The sequence below is a fragment of the Elephantulus edwardii genome, unplaced genomic scaffold (assembly GCF_000299155.1).
Source record: "Elephantulus edwardii isolate Elephantulus edwardi_28Jun2011 unplaced genomic scaffold, EleEdw1.0 scaffold00136, whole genome shotgun sequence".
Lineage (NCBI taxonomy): Eukaryota > Metazoa > Chordata > Mammalia > Macroscelidea > Macroscelididae > Elephantulus > Elephantulus edwardii.
In genome coordinates this window covers 4168755-4180683 of record NW_006399886.1, presented here as the reverse complement: position 1 = coordinate 4180683, position 11929 = coordinate 4168755, and the positions used below count along the sequence as shown (strand labels likewise).

Below are 11929 nucleotides of genomic sequence, written 5' to 3'. Positions count from 1 at the left end.
GCTCGGCGGGTGTGCGGCCCCTCTTGTGCGGGTGGCCGGAGGCACCCGCTTCCCCCACAGCTGCCATCCTGGCTCCAAGAATTCTCTCCAGTACAAGACCGCCTTGCGGCAGTGTGGTGGCTTCATTGTACCAGTCTTGAGGAGGGCCAGTGGCCAGCATCCATCCTGGGTGAGGGAATCCACTCGTTCAGGCTGTGGAAACCTCATGGAGCTGCAGCAGCTGTTCGGCCGTGGCACAGGCTCTGGAGGGGGTTGCGGGGTGGGAGCCGCGAGACTCACCCATTTCTCCTTGGGAATCCTTGAATTCCTGTTGCTGAGCTTCAATCTTCACTGAGGGCCAGTCATAAACTTTTTAAGTGTTCAATTATCAATAAGCCGAAGTCTGGGGAAGGCCATAATGGCCCTGCTTTAAGTGGTTCGCTACTACCACAGCACACCACACTGTCTCTGCCTCTGCCGCCATCTTGGATCTCAAAGAGTGGCGTGTCAGGAGTGGTCAACATTTCTTAAACTGAAGGAACTTAAGAACAAATACAAGCCCTGAGTGGCATTACTTAATACTATGGGCAGAATATTGAATTATCCTGGAAGTACAACAAGAAGATGGAGGGAATATACAAAAAACAGTTGGCTGACCCAGAAGAATTTAAAGAAACAACATATGATCAAGAGGCAATAGTGATGAAGGAGGAAGTTCAAGCTGACTAACGGACAATGAACAGGCCCCAGGAATTGATAGAATACCATGTGACATATTTCAGCCAGCAGATGCTGCCCTGAGCGTGCTCACCAGGTTTGTGCCAAGAAATCTAGAGGATAAATACTTAGCCAACTGACTGAAAGAGATCCATTACTTATACTGATTAAAAAAATAAAAAGGTGTGGAAATTATTGAACAAAGGATGGAGGGATGGCATAGAAAAGGAAGACTGTGGATGAGATGGATTGATTTAGTGATTGGGTAATTGGAGTAAGGTGTATCAGAGCCAATGAAATTGGCTCAAGATACAGCAGTATTCAGAGATGTTGTACATAGGGTTGCTATGTGTTGCAAGTGACTTGATGGCACATAACTACAACATCACTTATATTACATGCAAGCAAAATCCTGCTGAAGATTATCCAATGTTCTGGAAAAGTACATTGACGGAGAACTGCCAGAAATGGAAGCTGGATTTAGAAGACACAGTGGCACTAGAAACATTGTAGTCAATATCAGATGGATCTTGGCTGGAAGTAGAGAATACCAGAGGAATGTCTCTCTGTGATTCATTAACTGTGAAAACACTGTGGATCACAACAAATTGTGGCAAACATTAAGAAGAATGGGAATCCCCAATTTCCAGTCAGGGAATTACCTGATTGTTCTCATGTGAAACCTATGCTTGGACCGGAAGCAATCATCAGAAGAGAGCAAGGAAACAGTACATGGTTAAAAATCAGGAAAGGCGTGAATCAGGAATGTGTACTGTCTCCATACATTTTTAATTATGTGTGAAACAGATTGTTTGAGAGGTGGAATCTATGAGGAGAAATGTGGCATCAGGACTGGAGGAAGACTCATCAACAACCTATGTTATGCAGATGACACAATGTTACTTGCTGAAACTGAGGAAGACCTGAAGCATTTGCTGCAGAAGCTCAAACACTGCAGTCTTCAATATGTATTGAAGCTCAACATCAAGAAAACCAAGATTCTCACCAGTAGGTCAATTGGCATCTTGGTTGCATGTTGGATCTGACTGTGAAAGTAGCTAGAAATCATATATTTTCTCCTTTTTGGCTCTGGTGGTTGGTGCATAAATTTGAATGATAGTGGAATTAACAGGTCTTCTTTGTATATGTGTAGATATTATCCTATCACTAATAACATTATCTTTCAAGATAGATCTAGAAGCCGCCTGCTTAACTATGAAAGCGACTCCATTTTTTTCCTCACCTTTTCGTCTCTGGCAGAGTAGATCATATGATCATCTGTTTCAAAATGCCCATGCCAACATATCTCATTTCACCAGTATCTAGTATGTCAATATTTATGTGTTCTATTTCTTTCTTAACAATATCCAGTTTTCCAACATTCATGCTTCTTACATTCTAATTTTCAATTATTCTTTTCTGCTTATAGCTGTTTCTCCTCCATTGTGTGACTGGAGTGCAAAAGTTGGGAGCCAGGAAGAAGGATTAGTAGTTGGCAAACATGGACTTGGTGACAGAAACGAGTCTAGGGATAGAGTGATAGAATTCTGCAAAATTAATGATTTATTCATTGCAAATACCTTTTATCAGAAACAAGCAGAGGGAATACACATGGATTTCACCTGATGGTATGCACAGGAATCAGATTGCTTAGATTTATGGAAGGAATCTTTGGAGAAGTTCAATATCAGCAGTGAAAACTAGGCCACATCCTGATTGTGGAACAGACCATCAACTACTCAAGTTCAAATTAAAACTAAAGATGGTCAGATTAAGTCTAAAGAAATAAACATTTGATCTTGAGTATCTCTTACCTGAATTTTAAAAACCAACTCAGGAACAGGTTTAAGGGCTTGAACACTAGTGAATGAAGACCAGATGACCTAAGGGAAGATATTAAGAATATCATCTATAAAGATTGCAAAAGGTCATTACAAAGACAAAGGATGAAGACCAAAATAGATGTCAGAAGAGACTCTGAATATTGCATTAGAGCTCCAAGAAGCCAAAGCAAAGCAAAGAAATCAAGTATGGTACTGAATAGAAGATTTAAAAGAGCAGCTCAGGAAGACAAAGCAAAGTATTATAATGAAATGTGGAAAGGATTGAGAGTTGGAAAATCAAAAGAGCCAAATTTGCTCAGCATTGTTTGAGCTGAAGGAAGTAAAGAATAAATTGAAGCCTCAAGTTGTAATACTTAAGGATGCTATGTGAAGAATATTGAAGGATTCAGGAAGCATTAAAAGAAGATGGAAGGAGTATAAAGAGTCATTGTACCAAAAAGAATTGGCTGACTCAGAAGAATTTGAAGAAGTAATGTATGACCAAGAAGCAATTGTGATGAAGAAGGACGTTCAGGCTGCTCTGAAGGAATTGGGGAGGGAGAGAAAGGTCCCAAAATTTGAAGGAATACCAGTTGACATATTTCAGCAAACAGGTGCTGCCCTGGATGTGATCTCTAGGCCGTGCCAAGAAATCTGGAGCACATCTACCTGGCAAACTGAATGGAAGTGATGCATATCTATTCCTATTGAAAAAAAAAAGGTGACCCAACAGAGTGAGGAAATTATTGAACAGTATCACACTCAAATCTTGCTGAAGATAATACAAAAATGACTGGAGCAGTACATTGACAGAGAGCTACCAGAAATACAAGTTTGGTTTAGAAGAGGTTGTGGCACTAGAGACATTATGACCAATGTTAGATGGATCTTGGCAGAAAGCAGAGCATACCAGAGTAATGTCTATCAGTGTTTCTTGACTATGCAGAGGTATTTGATTGTATAGATTACAACAAATTGTGGCTAACCTTGAGGAAAATGGAAATCCCCGAACACTTGATTTTGCTTATGTGAAACCTATACTTGGGCCAGGAAGTAGTCCTCAGAACAGAGTAGGGAAACAATGCATAGTTCAAAAATCAGGAAAGGAGTGTGTCAGGGATGCGTCCTGTCTCTGTACCTTTCCAGTCTATATGCAGAACAGATCATTTGGAAGGCTGAGCTTTATGAGGAGGAGTGTGGTGTCAGGATTGGAGGAAAATACATCAACAACTTACATTATGCAGATGACACAACCTTGTTTGCTGAAATGGAGGAGGACCTGAAGTGCTTACTGCAGAATGTCAAGGACTGTAGGGTTCAATATGGATTGAAGCTCAACATCAAGAAGAAAACGATTTTCGCCTCTGGGCCAATTGGAAGCACTATGATAGGTGGAGAAGAGATTGAGGTTGTTAACAATTACAGTTGCTTGGCTCCACAATTAACACTCTTGGCACCAGCAGTCAGGAAATAAAAAGACTGATTATACTGGGAAAATCAACTGTCAGGGACCTCTTCAGAGTTCTGAAGGAACAACGATGTCAATCTAGAGACTAAGGTGGACCTGACCTTCATAATTACTTGTGTATCAAAGAGCTGGACAGTGACTAAGGATGACAGAAAAAAAAAATATCGATGCCTTTGTTCTGTGGTGCTGGCTGTCAAGAAAACAAATAGGTTTCTCTTGGAGAGGGTAAAATCAGTTTTCTCCTTGGCAGCTAGGATTTTGCAGCTCTGTTTCACATATTTTGGGCATGTGGCCAGCAGGGACCCATAATTAGAGAAGGACATCATGTTTGGGAGGGTAGAGGGACAGTGCAGGAGAGGAAGATCCCAGATGAGATGGATTGACATAGTAATTTGGGGTATGGAGTAGGTGTGTCAAACTCAGTGAGACTGGTTCAAGACAAGGCAGGTTTCATAGCTAACGTACATAGAATCACTATGAGTCACAAGTAATTTGATAGCACATAACAACAACAACAGATGATTGGTAGCACCTTGATAGATGGAGAATACATTGGGATTAGTAACTATTTCTGCTTGCTTGGTTCCACAATCAACACTTTTGGTAGCAGCAGTAAGGAAATCAAAAGACGAATTCCATTGGGAAAATCTGCTATCAAAGACCTCTCCACAGTGCTAAAGAGAAGTGATGCCAGTCTAGAGACTAAGGTGTGCCTGATCCAGGCCATATTCTTCAGAATTACCTGCTATGCATCAGAGAGCTGTACGATGACTAAGAATGACAAGATGAATTGATGCTTTTGAGTTGTGATGTTGGAGAAGAACACTGAACATACCATGGACTGCTAAGAGGACAAACAGGCCTGTACTGCAGAGGGTGAAACCAAGCTTCTTTTAGGAGGCAAGGGTTTTGAAGCTCTCCCTGACATACTTTGGCCATTTTACCAGGAGGAATCAGTCCTTGGAGAAGAACATCATGCTTGGAAGGGTGGAATGACAGATTAGGAGAGGAACCTTGAATGAGATAGGCTGATATAATATGGGGTGTAATTGGGATAGGGTCATGATAGGGCAGGATTCAAAGCTATTGTGTGCATAGGGTTGCTATGTGTTGTGGCTGACTTGATGCCACATAACAATAAATATCTATACATGTGTAATTATTGTTGTGCACTTTCAAGTGGGAGCTGAAGCATAGTTGACCCTCCAGTGTGTTTTCAGGGGCAGTAAATTATGTGGGAATTGATTACTCATCTTTCTCCTGCAGAGTAGTTTATGGATTTGAACCACACACCTTTATGTTGTTAAGGCAGTTTCTTACCACCAAGCCACCAGAGCGTCAATATACACACAAATATATGTACATTTGTATATGTGTATATATCTCCATTACATGTGTACTGATATAAATGTCTCTGTATATTCAATATGGATTGAAGCTTAACATCAAGAAAACAAAGATTCTCACCACTGGTTTGATTGGCAGCATCATGATAGATGGTGAAGACATTGAAATTGTTAAACAGCTTTAGTTTGCTTCACTCCACAATCAACATTCTTAGTACCAGCAACCAGGAAATTAAAAGATTAATTGCCTTGGGAAAGTGTGCTGTCAAAGACTTCTCCAAAGAACTGAAGAGCAATGATGTCAGTCTGTAGACTAAGGTGCACCTGATCCAGGCCATGGTCTTTGCAATCACTTGCTATGAACCAGAAAGCTGGACAATGACTAGGGATGATAGGAGGAGAATTGATGCCTTTGGGATGTGCTGCTGGAGAAGGGGGTATTGAATATACCATGGACTGCTAGGAAAACAAAGAGGTTCATCCTAGAGAGGGTGAGACCAGGCTGCTCTTGGGAGGCAAGAATTCTGAAGCTTCCTCTGGCGTACTTTGGACATGTTGCAAGGAGGGACCAGTTCTTGGAGAGGGACATCATGCTTGGGAGGGTGCAGGCACAGCAGAAGAGAGGACGACCCTCAATGAGATGGATTGATTCCGTGACTGGGGTATTGGGGGTAGATGTGTTAGAGACAATAAGATTGACAGGATAAAGCAAGGTTTATGACTGTTATGCCTAAGGTTGCTATGAATCACAGGCAACTAGATGGGCTATATATAATCTCACCATAGGTGAACAAATGGTGTAAAACAAGTGCAGTGGTATTTTTAATAAAAAATAAACCTGGTTTATGGAAAAACTATACCTCATATCTAGGGTTTAGGGCTCTTGTAGATAGGGTCGCTATGAGTTGTAAGAGAACTCAACGGCACATAACAACAACAGCATATTTTATATTTGTAAAAGACAACTCATCTTTTCCAAACAATAGCCCAAGTTAAAATTAACTACAGAGATCTCCAAAACAGGGTAAACAGCTACAATTTAAGCTATTCCAGAAAAAATGGATCCTTAACACTTTACACCGGTGATCTGAAGATTGTAGCTGGAATTACTATTTTGAGCTTTTTATTCCCCATACATTAAATTGTAGTTTGGGGACTTTATTTTCCTCACTTCAGGATGATCTCAGATCACAGGTGAGCAAACTATCATTAAAATATTTACAGTTAACTTGCTGTTCTAAAAATAAAACCTCTTAACTGCCTCAATTTATGATTTTAAGTTCATTTATGTACATGGAATGTGTTCTTTTACTCTTAACAAAAGCTTTCTGATTATACCCTTGTTTGTGGAAAATAGGTGAAAATTTTAAAAAGCATGTGAGCTTACAGAACACTATGAATTTATTGACTGTTAATAAGTAGAAGTGAAAAATTTGAATCATATCCTTTTTATATAAGGTACTGAGAAGTAGAAAAAGGACTAAAAATAGGAATTATGCCTTACAATTCATAGGAAGGAGATGTCAGGAGAAAAAGAAACAGCAAATAAAGGGGCAGATGTTTTTAAGAAAAAACATAATTCTTAGGAATCCAAGTTATTAAGTATTATAATTGTAAAGAGAAATGAAAGTGAAGAAAGTGCCAAACGTCCTAAAATAACCCTAACATATTCACTAACTAGTGATAAAAATAATTCATCTTTAGAAAACCAAATATTATCTAAAAAGTGAATTCCCTATCATGACTTTCCACTGATTGCTCAGCAAGAAAATATTTCTTTGGAAAACAAATCTACTTTTATTTCAGCAATAATAAAATATATGGTTTTTTTCCACAGCACTTTAAAATATAACCAAGTAACTAATTAGGAGTTGGTCAAATGTTTTTGCAATGATGTAGCTGTTTCTTAAGTTGAGTACAGAATAGGCTGTTTTTCTATCCAGAAGTCTTTTCTTTACTTTATAGAGAAATTGTTCTTTTAAATTAAAACAATTCAAAATAGTTCTGTGAAATAGGTACTACTATCTGCATTTTAGAGATGCCAAAGCTGAGGTGGCTGAACTAAATTGACAGCAGGGTATAATATGCATTTGAAGTATTCACTGTTGTGGAGTTGATTTTGACTCATGGCAATATTCCCTCAGATTTCCGAGGCTGCAAATCTAATGTGTACAAATCATTTCATCGTTCTGCCATGGAATAGCGTGATGGATTCAAACGGCATTGTTTCACCCCCCAAAATATTTGTCAATCCTAACCTATACTTATGACTATAATTTATTGGGGAATAGGTTTTCTTTGTTATGTTAATGACTACAATATTGTGTAGTGTTTTTTTGTGTCTCTGTGAAAATACTTAATTTTTATTCCATAAATAACATATAATATGAGGTCATTAGACTACATGTGGAATATTGTTTTATAAGTTAATGGTTTTATAAAATTTTGTTCACTTTCTGAATGAAATTTGAAGATATATTAAATAGAAGGGTAGTTGAACAATTTGGGATTTTTTAGACAGCATATTCTTCTGGCTTTCAAAATTTTAGGGATATTTGCACCAAATATGTAACTTTTTTCTTGATTTGCATTTAAATTCCTACACATTGTGTTTCATTCATGTGCATTATGTTTCACACATTCCTTTATTCATATTGTGTTTCATATGATCATTCCCATACATTATGTTTTAGGAAATTAATTACTATTGCTCTACGCCCACTATCACTTTGTCTTTTCAGGTCCTCACTAGATTTATCCTAACTCCTTCACCCACTCCCTCTACCTATCAAACTGCACCTCTGTAACTACCCCCTTCCCACCCTCAGCCTTCCTACCCCTCTCCCTTTCACACTGATTGTGTAGTTTTTAAGGTCAATCTACTAAGATACAAAAGAATAGTTAATCAAGCACAAAGAATATATTTGCCTTATGATTGACAAAGCCTTTCCCCTTGAGTACAGAGAGTGTCTTCTCCTAGGGCTGGTACCCTTATTTTGGGGATTGTAGTCTATAGCAAGTTACATTGCTAACTCAAAGCCGAGTCTTTAGTGCTTTTTTATCTATGGAAAGCCATTTGACTGTGTGGGCCATAACAAATTATGACTAACATTGAGAAGAATAGGAATCAGAATACTTAATTGTGCTCATGCAAAACCTGTACCAATACCTAGACCAAGGGGCTATTTTGCAAACAGAGCAAGGAAAGATTACACGGTTTAAAATTAGGAAAGATGTGCATCAGAGTTGTTTACTTTCTCTGTACCCATTTAATCTATATGTTAAGTAAATTATTTGAGAAGCTAGACTGTGAAGAAAAATGTGGCATCGATAACCTTCATTATGCGAATGATGCACTTTGCTTGCTGAAAGTGAGGAAGACTTGGAGCACTTGCTATAGAAGGTTAAACGCCACACCCTTCAATATGGATTGCATCTCAGTGTCAAGAAAAGAAAAATCCTCACCACTGGACCAATAGGCAACATTGTGATAGACAGAAAAGGGATTGAGACTTTCAAGAACTTCATCTTACTTGGATCCACAATCAATATATGTGGTCCCAGTGATCAGGAGATTAGGAGACCCATTGCACTGGGAGAGTATGTAGTCAGGAACCTCTCCAAATTATTGAGATGTACTGATGTCAGTTTGAGGTCTAAGGTGGTCCTGATTCATATCATGGTCTTTTCAGTTACTTACTATGCATCTGAGAGCTAGACAGTGAATAAGGATGACAGAAGACGAATTGATGCCTTTGAACAGTGGTGTTAGAGAAGAGTGCTGAAGATCCCATGGACTGCCAAAAGAAGAAAGAGATAAATCTTGGAGAATGTGCTGCCAGAATGTTCCATGGAGGCAAGGATGATGAGGCTTCATTTCACATTCTTTGGATATGTTTCTAGAAGAGCATATTCCTTGGGGAGTGACATTGTCCTTGGGAAGGTGGAAGGATGGCAAAGGAGAGGGAGACTCTCAACCAGGTGGATTGACAGGGTGACTTTGGCAAGGGGCTTGTGTGTGTCAGAGGTTGTGAGGATGGCACAGGATAGGACAGTGTTCAGATTGGCTGTTTATAGGTTGACTCGTACTCAGCTTGATAGGACCCAACAACAGTAATCCTCCAGTGACTCCTAGCAAGAAAGACTGACAGTCTCCTCCTTATGACTTACAACTGAGTTGCAACCAACTTGATGGCAGTGAGTGAGTGAGTGAAACTCTCTGAGGAAATAGATGAATTTCTATTATTGATTGCAGTGCTACATTACTATGACACAGAGTATCTCATAATATACTCTATTGAGTGCCAAGCGTAATACCTTATATGTTGTTAGTTTCTAGTGAGTTGACCCCATTTTATGGAAATCCTATACACAGCTCTAGTGCTTGTAGGTAAGACAGTTGTGATCTATAAGGTTTTTGTGTGAATTTTAGAAGAACATCAGACCTTTCTTCTAGTCTTTCGTAGTCTGAAAGTTCTGGTGAGACATGTTCAGCATCATAGCAACATGCAAGCTCCTAGTAATGGAGAAGGGTGGTAGCTATACACAGTCTGAGAATCAAACCCTAACCTCTAATCCTAACCTAATCCTAACCTCTGTGTCAATGTCCACTGCTGCCTCCATTCAACTAATGTACTAGTCGAAATGCTACAAGTTCTAGTCTACCCAGACTTTCCTGAGAAGAAAAGCACAGTGATCTATTCCACTCTCCCAGAAAATCAACCATTGAAAATCTTGTGGAGCACAGTTCTATTTTGACAAAAGAAATTGACATGGGTTAGAATATATTAGCTGTTGACCCAATACATAAAAAAATCAGGCAAATAAAAGCCCACTGGCTGGCTTTGAATCACTGAGTCATGGCAACCCTCCATCAGGTTTGAGCAGCCTGTAAATCTTGATGATAGAACACAGCTTCATTTTTCTTCTGAAAAGTGGCTAGTTGGTTCAAATTGCTAATCTTGGATTCTGCAGCCCTGCTGCACTGTTGTTGTTGTTGTTATGTGCCGTTGAGTCGCCTGCGACTCATAGCGACCCTATGTACAACAGCCCTAACTTAATGGTAAGGAGTTGTGCTGTAGAAAATCCAAAAACATGCAGTTTGAATTCATGAGTTGCTTCACAAGAGAAAGAAAGGCAGTTTTCTCCTGTGTGATTTAATGCCTCTGAAAACCCACTGGAGGGTCATCTATGGGTCATTTCCAACTCAATGGTAAACCATAACTACACTACCAATGTTCCTTACCCAATATAGTTCTTTCTCATTGCAGTTCTCATTTCTCAATTTACTGGAACCTATGCTGAGCTGACCCTCCAGTAGGTTTTCTGAGGCTGTAAATCACATGCGAGGGGATTGTTGGTCTTTCTCTCAGAAAGCCTTCGGTGTATTTGAACCCCTAGAGAAACGAGTTGGTTTATGGACCACACAACCAGAAATCTCTACCTAATATAGTGTTCTTGTTATTATGGGCCCTCAAGTCAGAAGCAAGACATCGCTGACTCTGATGTGAGTTTTCAGAGCTGTAAATTGCATTTCTATCATTCTTCCATGAAGCAGCCTGAGAGTATGCACCACTTGTCTATGGCTTGCAGTGCAACTCTTTACCTCTAAGCTACCAGAACTCTTTATGTAATAAAATTCTATTCAATACATATGCATTAATTGATCTAATTAATAAAATATCCTCACCTAATAAAACTGTATTCAATAAATATATATTAAAATGTCTAACACATATACATGAGCTCTGGCGGCTTAGTGGTAAAGGCATGTAGTTGAGATCCACCCATTTGTTCTGTGGGAAACAAATGCGCAATCTTTTCCAGTGTGATTTAATACTCCTGACAATCCACTGAAGAGTCAACTATGAGTCAGTTCTGACTTGATGATACAACAAGTAAATAGAAGTCATTTAAAGTATATTTTTTAATTAACTTTTCCTTTAAAATTATAATCACTAATGTCAAGTCTGAATGAGTCTTATAAATCTTAGTAAGATCCTAGAAGCCAAAAAATAAAAATTTTAAAAAAAGATCCTAGAAGCCTTGCACTAATGGTCTAATATTTTGTTTCTACAGATGTTCCCTTCAGTGCTACCCCTGTGAACGCCTTTTATAACGGTTGTATGGATGTGAGTATTAATGGTGTTGAGCTGGATCTGGATGAAGCTACTTCTAAACAGAATGATATTAGAGCTCACTCATGTCCATCAGTTTTTGAATACACAGTTTCAGACTTCTTAAGAACAAACAGTTCTTAAGGCATCTTCTCTTCTGATAATGTCTTCTTTTCCTGTGTGTAATTATATGTATGTTTCAGAAGCAGCTGAAAGGTTTTATATGTGATGTGCAGATTGATTACTTTGTGGTACTTTTACATTCCTGGTATTTTAAAAAGTTTATTTAAAAAACAAAAAGTTGTCATATGAATCACAGTAGAAAGTTCTTACTTGTGTTGTTATCTAGAAATTTAATAATGAAACGTGTAAAATTTTCAAATTTCAATGCTTTCCTACAAATGATAATGCTTCATTCTTTTTACATTTGTAAAAGTAATATTTAACTTTGTCATCATGAACTAGCATTTGAATTTGTTT

At 38.7% G+C, this 11929-nt stretch overlaps 1 protein-coding gene across 1 annotated transcript in view; it reads left to right on the top strand.

Annotated features, from left to right (window-relative positions):
- PROS1 (protein S (alpha)) overlaps window positions 1–11593 on the top strand; it is a 117842-nt gene extending 106249 nt beyond the window's left edge. Inside the window, exon 15 of the mRNA XM_006894146.1 lies at window positions 11412–11593. Coding sequence (XP_006894208.1) covers window positions 11412–11593 — 182 coding nt within the window. The remainder of the gene's footprint in view (window positions 1–11411) is intronic.
- Window positions 11594–11929: the final 336 nt, after the last annotated feature.